We start from the raw sequence: 17,589 nt of genomic DNA on the forward strand, positions 1-17,589 counted from the left end.
TACACTAGCGAAACAACTACACACTGGGCTTTATTCTTATGCTAGAGCGGTACTTTATTATGACTGTTATCTATGAAGGTGGGTAATTTTAAAGCACACGTGAACTGGGAAGAATAAGTGGTCTTTACTTACCAGGGGCTTTTTCCAGTCCCGTAGTCTTTGAGCCTCCTCAGTGTGTTTGGAGTCCCCTCCATTGTGCCGCTGTCCTGGCTTGGTCGGGGGCTCCAGCACATGCACGTCTCCATCAATCGTGGTCCATTGCCAGGGGTGTTCTGTGCATGTGCGGCTTGCAAAAGAATAGTACAGCCCATGCGCAGAACACTCCTAGGACTGCAATTGATGGAGCTAAGGTGAGGGAACCGCGCAGTAGCCCACAGCCAAGCCGGGATGGAGATTTTTCAGTGGGGGTCAGCAGCACAATGGAGGGGACCCTGAACATGAGGGCCTCGAAGAATACAGGGGGATTGAAGAAGCTCCAGGTAAGTAAAGGTCATCTTTTTGTCCCAGTTCAGGTGTGCTTTAATCAACTGTATTTTTTTCATTATAATTTATAAGTCTAAGTTGGTATGTTTTTGAAAACTCTACTGCAGGTACCCAATAATTGCGTCTGACTCTCTTACTCCACAGCCCTGGTAATGGAAATGGCTACTAGGCCTTTGTTATGAGGAACATATACATTTTAAAGATTAAATATTCTCCTTGTAGTAAAAAATAGCGTTGCTGTTGTGCTGAGTTGATCAGTGTTTGATGGTGGGGGACACAGGTAGGAGCAGCACAATATTGAGACTCAAAGGCTTTGTACTGCAGTGGACATCTACACTCTACTGAGCACTGATCTAATTGAGTGGGGCACTGTGGAAAAGGAGTAAGGCTCGGTTCCCACTATAACAAAAAACTGACATTTTTCTGTCCATTTTACTGCATTGGAAAACTCTGTCTGTGAACTGATCTTATTTGATAAATCGGATCCATTCACACTTGTCAATCTGCAATGGATCCGTTGAATTTGTTGCAGCGTGTTGTCTGCGATATTTCCACGGAGAGCTGATGCATTGCTTATATAGCCTATAGTGGAAACTCATTTACTCCAGGCACCTACTGGACCACAGCAGCCGTTGGGGGTCCGGCTCAAGTGGGAACCTAGCCTAAATTATCAATATCCAGTAAATATTCATAATTTACCACATGTAACAAGGGTAATGTCAACCCTGGTTTTATTAATCACAGCTTTGTTAATCACACAGTTGACTAAATTAGAAATCATTTAGTAGATAATACGACATCTACTTTAGTAGATACGACATCTGTATGGAGTTTGGCCGTAGATTTGTGTAGGTATTTATGACTGCTTCTTCTGTCTCCAGGTTTGTCCGGGCCGAGGTCCTGGCAGGATTTGTGAATGGTCTTTTCCTGATCTTCACAGCGTTTTTTATTTTCTCTGAAGGTGTGGAGGTAAGTCGCGTGTGTGCGATAATAGTTTGAAGCAAATCTGGGGGAAGGGGGGGGGGGGTCAGTTAATTTGGACACTTGGGGCTCGTTCACACTACAAGATCTTTTCTAAGTGCTTTGTGATCTTAAAAGCTCTTGCTAATGTTATCCTATATGTGTGTGCACACTAGAGTAGCATTGCATTAGCAAGAGCTTTAAAATCTCTAGCGTTTAAAAAGCTCTTGTAGTGTAAATCAAAGTGTACCTGAGTTGAAGAAAAGAGAAATTTTTATACATACCTGGGTCTGACATAAGATAAGTGCGCTCTTTGCGTATTTCTCCAGCTGCCGCTGGAGAGATACGTAGAGGGCGCACTTCTCTTGCGCAGACTGGCCACGTCTGACAGAAGTGACGGTACCCAGTACTGGAGCTGCAGACAGCCGAGGACGGCGGCGTGGGAGCGATTCGAGCTTATGGAGCTGGAGAAAGCCCCAGATATGTATAAAACTTTTTTTTTATCTTCTTCAACTCTGGTTTCCTTTAAGTAGTGGGAAGCCCACCGTTCTGCCACTGTGTTTTTCATCCATATTGCCCATGTTTGCCAATATAACTTGTTTTATGTGGCACTATATAAATGAATAATAGTAATAATTGTCAATGAGGTGTTGGCAAGCGTACATTTGGGTGCAGGGTAAAGCCGAAAGACTGCTCCCCCTCAAAGTCAGGGCCATGAATACTATAAAATATCTGTTGCAATCTTGGGGGGATTTCTTTTGTGTACCAGCTATTGCCGCCGCTAAATTATCTAGGTTTTTTTTCTCGAATTTGAGCTCCAGCAACCGCTGGCGCACAAATTAGTCACTAAGCGCCGATTTATAGCCGTAATTCTCATTATGGTCTAGGGCGGCGCTCAAATGATGGGCGCAGCCCTAAACTGAAATTGGCTGATCTGGTTGGCAGACACTTCCAACAATGCAATTACAGGAATACGAAAATCCAGTTTAGATTGGCATAGTCTTAATAATAATAATAATAATAATTAAAAAAAAAAGTTAAACCTATTTCTGTTAAGAATAACTAAAACTGGCTTAATGAAAGGCTAACATTTGATTTGGAACATATGCAGATCTTCTAAAGATCTGGAATACTTGCCGCAGCAGTGGTCTCCTCAGAATTTTTTTCCCACCGGGTGGCATGAAAAAGTAGCCGGGTGGGGTAAGAAGAGAGAATGCAGGGCCAGCGCTTCTGTGTGCAATTCTGCTTACAGCATAGGAGGAGGTGAGCCGATGACAGCCGGGTGCTCACCAAAATTAGCTGGGTGGAGCACCCGGCTAAAAGCCTGGGGAGAACACTGCTCAGTATTGCCTCCTGAACTGTTTTCTTCCATTATCTCACATCCTTCATACACATGGGGATTAGGGGTAGACTGATAAAGAATGTAAATGTTAACAGTTTCTCCTCTTGTCTATTAGGAATATATAAACAAGTAGACCATGGATCTCCTGTTTTATGACATACAGTGGTTTGCAAAAGTATTCGCCCCCCTTGACTGTTTCCACATTTTGTCATATTACTGCCACAAACATGAATCAATTCTAGTGGAATTCCATGTGATAGACCAATACAAAGTGGTGTACACGTGAGAAGTGGAACAAAAATCATACATGATTCCAAACATTTTTTAAAAAAATAACAAAGTGGGGTGTGTGTAATTATTCAGCCCCCTGAGTCAATACTTTGTAGAACCAACTTTTGCTGCAATTCCAGCTGCAAGAATTTTAGGGTATGTCTCTACCAGCTTTGCACATCTAGAGACTGAAATCCTTACCCATTCTTCGTTGTAAAACAGCTCCAGCTAAGTCAGATTAGATGGACAGCGTTTGTGAACAGCATTTTTCAGATCTTGCCACAGATTCTCGATTGGATTTAGATCTGGACTTTGACTGGGCCATTCTAACACATAGATATGTTTTGTTTTAAACCATTCCATTGTTGCCCTGGCTTTATGTTAATGGTCGTTGTCCTGCTGGAAGGTGAACCTCCGCCCCAGTCTCAAGTCTTTTGCAGACTCCAAGAGGTTTTCTTCCAAGATTCCATCCATCTTCCCATCAACTCTGACCAGCTTCCCTGTCCCTGCTGAAGAGAAGCACCCCAGAGCATGTTACTGCCACCACCACCATATTTGACAGTGGGGATGGTGTGTTCAGAGTGATGTGCAGTGTTAGTTTTCCGCCACACATAGTGTTTTGCATTTTGGCCAAAAGGTTCAATTTTGGTCTCCTCTGACCAGAGCAACTTCTTCCACATGTTTGCTATGTCCCCCACATGGGTTGTGGCAAACGGGACTTATGCTTTCTGTTAACAATGGCTTTCCTCTTGCCACTCTTTCATAAAGGCCAACTTTGTGCAGTGCACGAGTAATAGTTGTCCTATGGACAGATTCCCCCACCTGAGCTGTAGATCTCTGCAGCTCGTCCAGAGTAACCATGGGCCCCTTGACTGCATTTCTGATCAGCGCTCTCCTTGTCTTAGACAACCTCTGAGGCCATCACAGAGCAGCTGTATTTGTACTGACATTAGATTACACACAGGTGCACTTTATTTAGTTATAATCACTCATCAGGCAATGTCTATAGGCAACTGACTGCACTCAGACCAAAGGGGGCTGAATAATTACGCACACCCCACTTTGTAGTTATTTATTTGTAAAAAAAAAAAAAATGTTTGGAATCATGTATGATTTTCGTTCCACTTCTCACGTGTACACCACTTTGTATTGGTCTTTCACGTGGAATTCCAATAAAATTGATTGTTTGTGGCAGTAATATGACAAAATGTGGTAAACTTCAAGGGGGCCAAATACTTTTGCAAACCACTATAGATCTCCTGTTTGTATTGTTGTTTGCTTTGGGTAGGGGGTGGGTAGTGTAGGATCTGTACTTGACACCATAAGGCCCATACACACGTCTGATTTTTTTTCTTTTTTTATCAGCTGAACGACGGAATGTACACACGCCTGATTTGACGTCCGGCCGACTGAACGATGGGACGTCCAAACGACCCGTCGATTAAAAAAAATCAGATGTGTGTATGGGCCTTTAGGTGATAGAGAAATTCACAGTACCAGGTGACTGCTGAGCTGGTCCCCCATCCAGCTGATTATGGTTGGAAAACCTCTTTTTCTGGGTTCACTCACTTTCTCTAGAACCCTAAATACTATTTACTGTACTGTATAATGGACCCAATTTCGGTCTCCATTGGTACTATATATGGGAGCTTCTCCCTCAATTGCAGGGAGAACATCTTCCTATTGTTTAACTCGAGCACTATGTACCAGCTTTGTAGGAGGAAAAAAGAAAGGAGCACAGAGAGCCGGATATAGTGTAGTATGTAGTATAGCGAGGTTATGGAGAAAGACAAAACGTGTGCTGTTACTCACAAGTGTGGGTTACCTCAAAGCAACCATTGTATAGGCGGGTAGGGAGCATTAGGACCTGACCCCACCCAGGTTACAAAGTCACTCTCTGTAGATGGTTGAGGGGTGTTACCCCTTGTCTCCTGAGTATGGACTTGAGAATGTAGCAAGGATGGAACAGATGAGCCATCAGGATAAAACTGTTGAAAACCGTGGAGGTGGACTTACCTCCCCAGTAAGTAGACACAATGAAATGTATTCATACATTCATACACTCCATAATGCAATGCGTTTCGCAGGATCAAACCCGCTTTATCAGGCTATAATGGGAGCAATAACTAGTACAAATCAGTGTAGCTTGACTGACCAGTACTAGTTATTGCTCCCGTTACTGCCTGATGTAGCTGGTTTGATCCTGCGAAACGCATTGCAATGTGGTGTGTATGTATAACTTTAATTGGCTATTAAATCAACCAATTCGGTATCTACTTACTGGGAGGCAAGTCCACCACTACCTCCTCTTTTAAATGTTTTTTTTTAACAGTTTTATCCTGTTATTTGCGCCTCTGTTCTATCCATGTACTAGCTTTGGAACACTTTTATCTTTCCTTTATAGATCTGCCTTGTTCCTTGTGGTTTTGGTCGCCTCCACCAAAAAGTATTATTACCCTCAATTGAGACTCATTGGCATCCAGATAGATAAACGTTCCATGTGTTATTATGCTGCACTGTATTTCACCCTGTTGGTTAATTATCTTTTTACCTGATCTCATCTTAACACTGGGCCACTGATCACCCCCCCCCCCCCCAATAATAGCAATACGGTTTAATCTGTATGCTGAGAGACTATAAAGTTATTGCAACCTTTGGGCCTGATGCACTAAACCCCAGTAAGATTGTCGTGCGCGCGCAGTGCACTGCAATTTTACCATTACTGCCGCTGACCGCGTGAGTTGCCATATTAGCTACGCCCACTTAACCGCAGTAATGTGAGCATTGTTTGGATAATGCACGTTGTAGCGCACGTTACTTAGGTAACACTGGTTACGCTATTTAGGCAACTCGCACTACAGTATCAGCAAGGAAACAGTATAAACTTTCTGCAGTTTAGTGAACTTTATAACTTAACCATCAGCAAGGCCTGTAACAATACTAACTGCGCCTTTTATTGTTAGCACTTTGTTAAATAAAGATATTTAGGAGAAAAAGGGCAATGTGTAATATTGCCAAAAAGTGACAATGCTTTATTTAAAAGAAAAAAAAAAAAAAAAAAAAAAGCCACAGTTGTGGTTATGTATCTGGAGTACCACTTCTTCCTTCAAGCTTCAAAATCTATGAAAGTCTTCTCCCAATTCATTCTCATCCAATTATGGACAACTGTTCATGGTTCCCATGCACCAATTACATATCAGTGGAGTCTCCAGTCAAACATGGAGGGGAACGGTTACCATTTTATTTTGTCCAATTGGGTTCAAGCCAGCCAGTAATTCACTCTTACAGTGGTTACTTGGCTTTAGAGTTTTAGGGCTTTTCTAAATGCTTTGTGATTTTAAAAGCTCGTGGTAATGTTATCCTACGTGTGTTCTCACTGGAGCTATAAGATTTTGTAAAAATCCCCCATACCATTGCATTAGCAAAAGCTTTTTTAACATCACAAGCGCTTAAAAAGCTCTTGTAGTGTGAACAAGCGCTTAAAGTGAACCTTGTCAGGCGAGCGTTCAAAAGATGTATGAGGGATTTTCTCTCACTCAAATTCCTATTTAATCAGCTGTGTTTGTTTGTTTTTTTTATTTATTTTTTATTTATTTTTTTTGTGATTCTGTTGCTTTTTTCACCATCAACAGTGTGTAGAGTTGTATCTACTGTATATCTTCAGTGTGATATAAATGTTCTCTTGTCTCTCTTCAGCGAGCCCTTGACACCCCAGAGGTCCATCATGATCGTCTCCTTCCTGTGTCTATCCTGGGATTCCTAGTAAATCTCATTGGAATATTTGTGTTCCAGCATGGGGGAAGCCATCATGGCCATTCACATGATGGAGGTATTGTATATGATTTATACAATATTGTTTTGTATTACTCTAGCATATTGGCCTGCTGTTTGAGAACTGTATTTCTGAAGGCTCTCTGCTAACGTAATCTTATGAACATCAGAAATCTAGATTGGTAGGACTCAAACTAGACTGGATGATTTCCTCTACAGTGCATCTACATGAGAGGCTGTAGTTGGGTTTTCGTAGCTACATGGTGAAATTTATGGTGGGAAATACTAGGCAGAGGGTTAGGCCTGGGCAGGCCTAAATGAACATGACACTGGCAAAATGTAAACTTGGCGTGTTTTGAGGGTGTCGTAACTTAAAACATCTAAGAAATTGGCATGGGAATGGGTACCAGTGGTGAGCGTTATTAGACAAGACAAATAACATTTATATCGCGCTTTTCTCCTGGCGAACTCAAAGCGCCAGAGCAGCAGCAACTAGGGCGTGCTCTATAGGCAGTAGCAGTGTTAGGGAGACTTGCCAAAGGTCTCCTACTGAATAGGTGCTGGCTTACTGAATAGGCAGAGCCGAGATTCAAACCCTGGTCTCCTGTGTCAGAGGCAGAGCCCTTAACCATTACATCGTTACAGTGCAGCCAATTTTCAAGGTGGCACCACTATGAATAGTAAGTAATATATTCTGCTTTTCCTTTATGCTTAGCTGAATATCTGCTTAGACTCCCCTGTTTTATAGCCTCTATCAGTCAGTCTTAATAATTTTCTTTGCTTCAGTGCCCTCTTTCTGTCTCCATCTATGTGAAGGGCAAGTGAAACCTTGCTAGGACCTCCCTTTCCTCCTTGGTGTTGTCTGCCTCTCTTCTAATGTATCTGCATTATGTGCCTGCATAGAACTACAAATCCCACAATGCAGCGGGCCCCCTTACTTTTTTTTTTTTCAGCAGCAGAAATAGCAGTGTACCGCACTGCAAATAACCAAGAATTTCATATGCCAATAAAGATATTTATGTAGGGGATTGAAGAGGAGGAGCATGCATTTTCTAAAGTTTGAGGCATTTTCCCTCCAGTTTTGTCTTCAGCAAGTGAAATGCATGCTCAGTCGGATTCAGGTCAGGTGATTGACTTGGCCAAAAATGTTAGAATTGTGTCGATGTCCCAATATTTATGGACCTTACTGTAGTGGAAGTCTCAATACGAAAACCATAGGGAAATTCATATAACTGCAACTGAGTTGAGGGTTGGGCACCACTAGGGGAGGGTTAAGAACCATGTGGAGAGGAGTTAAGGGATAGGCATCAATTGAGGGAGGGTTGAGGGTTAGGCTTTGGTAGAGAGAGGTCAGTGTTCTCCCCAGGCTCTTTTAGCCGGGTGCTCCACCCGGCTATTTTTGGTGAGCACCCGGCTGTCATCGGCTCAACTCCACCTCTGCTGTAAGTAGAAATGTGCAGAGAAGCGCTGGCCCTGCATTCTTTCATCTCGCCCCACCCGGCTACTTTTTCATGCCACCCAGCTGGAAAAAATTCTGAAGCACACTGGAGGTATAAGGGTTTGGAATCCGTAGAGGGGAGGATTCTGTGTGAGAGTAGGGCTGGGTTAGGTCAGAGTAAAATATCTGTAAAAATTGCCAATATTTTTGTATCGGAATCAAGTATTACTTTACCAATATTCTACTAGCGGCAATATACGGCTCCCTTTTTTTCTAGTCACCCTTATATTACATGTATGCCTTGTAATGTGAAGAGACCTGATTGCCACTTCAGAAGTGTGGTTTCGACACCAAAGTGGTCATCACGCTGAAAACGCGCAGTTGTTTCAGCTGATCACCACTGCCGTAAATGCAATTTATTTCAGAAAAAGTAATTACTTTTTTTTTCACCCGACAAACAACCTGTTTTACTTTTTTTTTTATTAACTTGGACTCCAAATAATTTAAGCAAAATTTATATTTTCTGCTCTGATCAATTTTTAAAGCAGAGCTGAAGATAAAAAATAGTTTCACTTACCTGGGGCTCCTACCAGCCCCTTGCAGCCGCCCTGTCCTGCGACAGTCCTCAACGATACTGTTCCCCCGCCACCAGCTAGTTTTGGTTCGGTCGACTTGTAAGCTCTGACCATGCGTATTTTTGCTTGCTATTGCGGATGGTAATGCAAACAAGGCTACGCATGTAAAAACAAAACAGATGACACCAAGAGCCCAATAGTGCAATATTGTCTGGTAAGCTCAATATATAATGTAATGTCAAAGGTTCTTATACTCACAAAGGTGGGTTACCATCAGGTAACCACTTGACAGGCAGGTGGGCAGTATTAGTACCTGACCCCACTCGGGTATAAAAGTCGCTCTCTGTAGATAGGAAAATGGGGAAAGAACTCCTCCACCAGGGGTGGACTTAATTGTGCTGTAATATGTACGAACAGAGGCGCCAAACAGAGTAAAACAATGTTCTAAAAATGATAAAAAGAGGGACGTCAAGGTGGACTTGCCTCCCTCTGGTAGTGGACATATACTCAAATGCAGAGTAAAAAAATATACAATTTATTCACTGCTCCATAAAATCGCAACGCGTTTCGTGGTCAACAATCCCGCTTCATCAGGCAGTACAGGAGCATATAAAACTGGTTCAGGTCCATAAAGCGTGTGAGCAGAGGCGCTCACATGCTTTATGGACCTGAACCAGTTTTATATGCTCCTGTACTGCCTGATGAAGCGGGATTGTTGACCGCGAAACGCGTTGCGATTTTATGGAGCTGTGAATAAATTGTATATTTTTTACTCTGCATTTGAGTATATGTCCACTACCAGAGGGAGGTAAGTCCACCTTGACTTCCCTCTTTTTATCATTTTTAGAACATTGTTTTACTCTGCTTGGCGCCTCTGTTCGTACATATTACAGCAAGGCTACGCATGGCAAGGCTAGCTAGCTGGCGGTGGGAGAACAGAAGATCGTGGAGGACCGGCACAGGTCAGGATGGTTGCTAGGGGCTGGCAAAAGCCCTAGGTAAGTGACACTTTTTTTTTTTCAATTCTGCTGTCAATACTTTTGCAGACATTTTATATTTAGATTGTTATTGTTTTTATATTTCTCATAGTTTTTTTTTTTACAGCAGATTCTCTTAAAAGGTTGTCCACATTTCATTTTTGTTTCCTTTTCAGGCCATGGACACAGCCATTCATCATTCAATGGCTCTGTAAGCCATGGACACAGCCATAGTGGGGGCCATGGGCACAGCCATGATAAAGGTCACGGGCACAGCCATGGCGGAGGTCATGATCATGGCCATGGTGGAGATCATGGTCATAGCCATGGAGGAAGCTATGAATTAGATCATGGACACAGCCATAAACATGGGCAAAGCTTGGATCACGGTAAGGGAAAATGAGTTATGTCAATGTGCAAGATTTCATCCTTCTAAATCAATATCACCCAAGAAAGAAATTGCTGGCAGTGGATAGATCTGAAATGCCAATGCCCTGATTGTTGATATTGAAGTGTGGGACATTAAATACAATTGGGACACAAACTGAAATATTATTTTTTTCTCCCAGTTAGTTAAGTGTTTCTCTGTTTGCGGGATGTCTGTGTGTACAGTATTTATAATAATTTTTTTTCTGCAATCCTTTAATTTTCTGCACTGGTGACACTCAAATTCAAATGATAGTGCTGGCTTTTACTAGGCGATGAAATTATCTTTACTGTCTTGAATGACAGACAGCAGTGACAGTCTCTTACTCATCGATGACCTAAAAGTAGCAGAGATATAAATAACTTCAGCAGACACTAATATCTGGTGTAGAAGAATTGCAATACTTCTTTTTAACCTGTATGTATGGGTATTAAGATTTGAGAAGCCCAGTAAAAAATATCAGCCCTGGCACTGGGTATACATAACTGATGAGTTAGCACAGTGATGTAGTGGGGATAGCACACTCTTCTTGCAGCACCAGGGTCCCAGGTTCAAATCTTGGCTAGGACACTAGCTGCATGAAGTTTGTATGTTCTCCCAACACTTCATGGGTTACCTCCAGGTACTCCGGCTTTAGCTCACATCCCCACAACATAATGGTAACTAAACTGGCTCCCATGGTCACAAAATTGGCCTTAAACTATATGAACACAAGACTGATCATAGTAGGAATTGGATTGTGAGCTAGAAGATAAACAACAAGCGCTTGGAGCACTCTGTACGGAAGTACCATCCTTAATAAAAAGCCTATGCAAATAAAATGCACTTACAAGGTAAGAAGCAGTTGATGGCATGTAATATGAGCACAGATACCTGGGGCTCCCTCTCTCCTTGCTTGAAGCCATGGATGATGGCGTTCCGAACACTTCTCGGTTTGGGGTGGGCCTCTCAGGGTGCTGGCTCCGTGTGCTGATTTCACAACGCGTTTCAACATTTTGTCTTCATCAGGTGATCTGCACGCACAGCATCATTTACGGATTCCAGCTTCTTGAATATGCTAATTTCCTTTAAAAATATGCCACTGCTATTTGCTTGTGGTGCTCTATCACCATCTAGTAGCCAAACTGGGAAATAAAGGACAACTGAATTGAGTGGGAAATGGAGGCTGCCATATTTATTTCCTTTTTAAACAATGCAAATTGCCTGGCCGTGCTGCTGATCTTCTGCCTCTGAACAAGCAATCAAATCCTATTTATGAATTAGGGCCCCGACACACAGCGGAGCGTTTTGCTAGTCGTTTTTCATCGCTAAAAAGACTTAGCCACGATCATACTTTTTTAAAAATTGCGATCGCAGCTATTTTGCTGCGATTTTAATGTAAGTCAATGGAAGTGGGTTTTTTAAACGAAATCAACCCGCAAAATGCTCTGCAATGTGTCAGGGCCCCTAGTTTGACTGTATTTGCCGGATGCTTGTTCCACTATTGTGATTCAGACACTACTGATCCACAAAGGATCAGCAGGATGCCAAGCTACTGGTATTATTTTTAAAAGGAAATAAATATGGGAGCCTTCATATCCCTCTCACTTCAGGGGCCCTTTAAAGGATTAAAAGCAAAATTGAGTGGAATTAATGTTGGTTCTTGTGCAGCAGGCACACAGAGGTAATGCATGTGATCAACATTAAAGTGGATCCGAGGTGAACTTTTACTCATTGCATAATTGTGTTCCTTTCCTATTGTTTATAGGGCATTCCTCAAGCCAAATACTTTTTTGTTTTAATACTCTAATTCCCTATAAACTAAATAAACCACGCCCACAGGTTTTCAGAGAGCCTTGGCAGTAGCAAGGGCTCATGGGAGCTCAGTCTGGGCAGGGGGGAGGAGGAGGTGTTACTAGCCATTGATTTCAGAGGCAGAGGGAGGAGGGGGGGATTAGGTTTTTTCACAGTCTGAGTGCTGATGGTGCACATAAGCCTGCTGTCATTGTATTACAGGAAGAAATAATCATTTTCTATTAAATCTGTTTGCAGCTAGATTTGCTGTGTAAACTATCTAAACTTTAGATAAGATATATAGACAAGTTAGTTGTTATAGTTCGTTCTTCATCTCGGATCCGCTTTAACAGTCATCAGTAAAATTCATGAGATTTGCCTCCATGTATTCACACAGCTTTGAATACATGGATACACACATCTCTGGAACAATTGGGTTTTTGCTAGTAGAACTGGGAAAAGAACGCAAGGATACCGGGAGCCCAATCTGGTGTAGTATCGTCTGGTGATGTGGAATAAGATAAAACAGTATAGTGGTATACTCACAAGTGTGGGTTGCCACCAGATGCAACCACTCTTGAGGGCATGTGGAGAAGTACCGTCGCCACTCGGCCTTTCAGATGTAGGAAGTGAGTGATAGGTCGATGCTCCTGTGAAAGTCTCTTACTTATCAATACACCAAGATTTCCAAAAATACGTCAGGAGATGAAAAGGAAAGCAATATGGCTTTATTCAAAAGCTTCACATGTATACATGGAGAAACCAGGTAAGCCAAGTAAAAAAGATTCAGGCAGTTAAGGTTTCTGCCAGCACTTCCGCTGTGCACAGATTCTTATACCACAAATTACGTAGTCATGATGTGCTTTACTCGTCCAATGAAAATGTACATTTCTGAGTGTCTCTTCTTCTTACACCCTGAAAGGGTGGAGGATTCACACAGCTTTGCACCTGCTCTCGATTCCAGTAAACAATCTCTTCCACATCCTGTTCACATAGTTACATCAAGGCCATGGCTTGCGGGACTCGACTCATCTGAGATGGGGGTGGCAGTACCAGGCACTGCTTATCTCTTTAGACATTCCTAAGAAGAGAAAAGACTCACACAGTACTAGATCTTGGCTTTAGCATGTCAGCAATGGAAAATTCTGAGTCTAACGTTAAAGGGTAACTCTGTTCATCTGTATCAACTGTTACATTGGCCTTATTAAACACTAGTATCACCTTATATCTATTAGGTGCAAATCTATGAAACTTGGATTAACATACAGTTATGACATTAACACTCCCAAAAAGTTTTTCGTATCTCACAAGTTTATTGTGTGATCCTGACCCTTACTAGTGTAGGGTATAAGAGATAATGTAGTGCTCGGAGGCGCCCAAATTAAAAAGACTGAATTCTGTCTATATATATATATATAAACCACTCACAAGGAGTATCTCAATAAAAAGGTTTAGAACAGATTTTTATTTTATAGCATAAGCACTGTGACAACGCGTCACAGGCAACCGCCGCTTCCTCAGGTCAAGTAAGTGCCAAATATTCAGTGTCCGGGTCTGTACAGCACAGCACTACCTTATCTGTAACAATTGGACTTGTGGGCTTCTTCGAGGGACAGTTATGCTAGGTACACACGATACAATTATTTTCCCCATGTACGATCTGAATTTCAACCGTTTTTTTCCGATCACTATCCATTGAAGTGCACTGAAAATCGATCGAAATTCGGATCGGACATGTTGGAAACAATCGATCTGGCAGGTAAATCTGCCAGAAGATTGTATTGTGTGTACCTAGCAGTAGAGACATGTCAATGGACTCAGCAAAGTGCTATGGAAGACGTCACGCTATATACAGTAATTGTAGTGATATTAAAAATATCACTGTAAATAACAATAACACAGTAATGATGATAATATTATGGGTGTCTTTGAGGTCTTAATTTCCCTGTACTCTAACTAAAACTCCACTTTGTGTTTTTATATATTTCAGATGAGCCACCTCAGGAGACAAGGGGGCCCAGCAAGCAGATTTTAGAGGGTAGGTATTTATGTAGTGCGTCAGACTAATGATATGTACAGCATCATGTGCCAACCATGCCTTAACACCTTTGTGTGGCTATTAGAGATGGCCAGTGTTTTGCATAAAATTCCAACCTGTATGTCAATTCTATGCAGCTTGGAAATGGACCAGTCAGAATCAGCATGAAATGCATTTTATTGGCTAAATTTCAAACTGCATGCAAAATTTTCACACAGATCAGAGTTACTTACGTCTCATTGATCTGTAATGGTGGTTTCATACATTTGTGTTCACAGTATGTAATCTTTCGGGAATCTGCCACATGACGCTGCCTCAGTTGCTGCCACCCTAATGCAAATATGCCACCATTACATAAACAAATACATTTACCTGTTCGCTGTCACCCGCCGCTGTGACTATACATCTTCTGCTTTGCCACACCATATGGCTACCGGCATATAGCACGTGGGACGTGTGTGATGTCACACGCGCCCCATTTGCTATATGGGAATAGCCATGAGGGGTAGCAATGCAGAAGATGTATGGGCACCGTGGCAGGTGATAGTGGACAGGTACAGTATTTTAATGCATGGGGGCACATTTACATTTGGGGGAACATTGGCCAGGAGTTCCGTTGCATTGGTCCAATTATCATCGCAGGTGCGCCCGATCGATCATGTCAGCCCAAGATTTACCAGCATGTCTGAGCAATACATTTGACCCGATTTCAGCACAAAATCAGTGCAATTGTCGATTAGGCATGCTTGTGGCTGCACTGATTTTCATTGAACAATGATTATTAAATAGAATGGTTGATCAGTCGCTAGATACCACCTTTATGAGAAACAAAGTACACTATCTTTCAGTCCTGAAGTTTTATGTATCGGGACATAACAGATAATCATCTGGTGCTAGCAGGTCTCAAAATGAATTTATCTAAAGCCTCAGGTTTAAAACCATACAACCAATTCCACAGTGACATTTAACAAAAATAAAGGCACTATGGAGAAGCCATTTCTGTAAAATTAAGTACACTACTGTGATTCAGTAGCACCACGGTATATAATTCTCTTGCATAATTGTGGAGGAGTTTTGTCTCATGCTTCTGTACAACATTGCTTCAGTTTTGAGGCATTTGTTTATGTATAGCTTGTTCAAAGGTCTCACCACAGCATTTTTTTTTCAAACCCGGCGTACATTTGTTGTTGTACTGTACCCAACGCCATCAAACTTGCTTCATTGAAGCCCTCTTGTGTTGGGTTAATTTTGCATCATCGTTTGATTAATTTTTATTGCTTAGTATAGTCATATCAAAACCACCACCACAACATTTCAATCGGGTTGAGGTTTGAACTTTGACTGGGCCATCTCGGCCACTCTGTTGTAGATTTGCTGCTGCACTTGTGAGCATTGTCCTGTTGTATGACAAATTTTATCCAAATTTTAGGTGTTACACACACAGCCTCACATTTGACTAGAATATTTGAAATACAGAGGAGTATGGCCAACTCAATGACTGCAAGTTTACCAGGTCCTGTGGTAGTGGCAGATCAAGCCCAAATAGTTTCACCTCCACAACCATGCTTAACGCTTGGTATGAGACGTGTGTGTTCTGGTGTGCTGTACTTTTTTTCACCAACTTTGGCATTGTGTATTATGGCCAAACATTTCCACTTTGGCCTTATCTGTCCAAACGACATGATTCCAGAAAGCTTGTGATTTGTTCAGGTGCAATCCTTTAGCTGTGCTGTCGTGTGTTTTTTTTTTTTTCTTTGGTAAGGTAAGCTTCCTGGCAGCCCTTCCAAGAAAAAGCCATGTTTGCCTTTTTTTGTATTGTATTGTACTGTCATGAAATGCTAACTAATGTCTGAGATGCAGCTAATGGTTTTGTTTTGCAATTTCTGAGAGGGTGAATTTGCTGGGATGTCCACTCCTGGCAAGATTAGCAACCGTCTTCAGTGTTTTCTGCTTGTGAGTAACCTATTTTACAGCAGAATGAAGGATTTTAAATCGTTTGAAAATTACCTTATAATCCTTATCAGACTGATGGGCTACAACAGTTGCTGCTCTAATGCTAGGTACACACCATACAATTTTCTGTTAGATTTACCTGCCAGATATATAATTTCCAACATGTTGGAAATTATCTATCAAACCATCTATCTGCCTAGCATTCTTCTACTCAGCAGGAGATAACCAGAAGACAATGCACCAGAGATAATGACCACTCTCTACCAGTACTTTACAGAAAATAATATAATTACAGAAAATCTAACAGAAAATTGTATGGTGTGTACAAGGCATTAGATCACTGCTGATGTATTTTATCCCTAGCATTGTGGTAACATACTGCTGAATGCTACAGACCAGCAAACTGCAAAACTTCTGCTTTAACAGAGGTGGCTACATTTGCTGATGACCATTTAATCAAGTACATTGACTATCAGTGCTTTGCTGCTACTTTCACTCTTGATTCCTCTGGAAGTGGTAAGGGTGTACTTCATTTTTCACACAGCGCCTCAATTAAGCGTAGTACACACATCCAACTTTAATTGGCCAATGATATGCCAGTTTTATCACCAACAGATTTTAAATACTATGACCAGCTTGTGTAGGTAAGCTCTCGGCATGGATGTAGTAAAATTCGAAGTATGCACCCTCAGCCTTTGTTAAATAACAAGGTGTGTTGTGTTGTTCACCTGAGGTTGTAGTTACCCAATTTTTTCGATGTCCTGATATGCATAGCTTAAAGTGGAAATGAAGTAACCTAAAAAAAAGAGTTTCACTTACCTGGGGCTCCTGCCAGCCCCCCTGCAGCCGACCTGTACCTGCAAAATTACCACATGATCCTTGCTTCTCACGCTGCGGCTCACTTTCACTTCACACAGTTGTAGAGCACTGCGGCGCACGCCCTCATTCATGTTCCCGTCGCTGGGAGCGTATTGTGCAGGTGCAGTCGAGATTTTCTCACTACGTCAAGAAAAGTGAACCTTGGCAGGGAAATGGGAGGATGCCCTGGGCACAGGTCGGCTGCAGGGGGCTGGCACAAGCCCCAGGTAAGTGAAACTCTTATATTCTTAGGTTACTTTAAACTTATGCACCTGATAAACTCAGGGGCATTCCCCACGACACAGGCAAAAGGGGAGCTGGACATTTGGGGGCTGCCATAGGCTGTGATGTGCGTTACGACTATAATGGCGCTCAGAGGGTAATTTAGGTGCCAGAAAATGACGGAGCCCAAATTACGAGGGAAAAAGAAAAACTGTGCAATTCTGCCGCCAGCAATAGCTGGCAGCCGAACTGCATCTTACCCGAGTCCATTGCGGCCTGGAGGGGGAATAGTTATTAACGCTACCAGGAAATTTGTAACAGCTGGGTGAGCTGTTTTTCGGCTTCACCCTGCGCCCACATTTCCCAGCACCCTTTTTGCATGTATGCATTTCCTCAACCCTTCCACCTCAGATGCATGCTGGGATGCTTCGGCAGCAGAGCCTGAGGCCCACTGGAGCGTTTTTGGACACAATTTGCGCTTTTTCAGGACTCGCTGGTTAAT

General features: G+C 42.2%; 1 protein-coding gene across 3 annotated transcripts in view; it reads left to right on the forward strand.

The window, feature by feature from the left end:
• SLC30A7 (solute carrier family 30 member 7) overlaps positions 1-17,589 on the forward strand; it is a 57,850-nt gene that overhangs the window by 24,155 nt on the left and 16,106 nt on the right. For all 3 annotated transcript variants that reach the window (XR_011022057.1, XM_068239998.1, XM_068239997.1), the window contains 4 exons: positions 1,365-1,452; positions 6,752-6,884; positions 9,993-10,205; positions 14,007-14,054. Coding sequence is in view for 2 of the 3 variants with exons in the window: in XM_068239998.1 (XP_068096099.1) it covers positions 1,365-1,452; positions 6,752-6,884; positions 9,993-10,205; positions 14,007-14,054 (482 nt within the window). In the remaining variant the exon portion in view is untranslated. The remainder of the gene's footprint in view (positions 1-1,364; positions 1,453-6,751; positions 6,885-9,992; positions 10,206-14,006; positions 14,055-17,589) is intronic.

The sequence above is a fragment of the Hyperolius riggenbachi genome, chromosome 6 (assembly GCF_040937935.1).
Source record: "Hyperolius riggenbachi isolate aHypRig1 chromosome 6, aHypRig1.pri, whole genome shotgun sequence".
Taxonomy (NCBI): Eukaryota; Metazoa; Chordata; class Amphibia; order Anura; family Hyperoliidae; genus Hyperolius; species Hyperolius riggenbachi.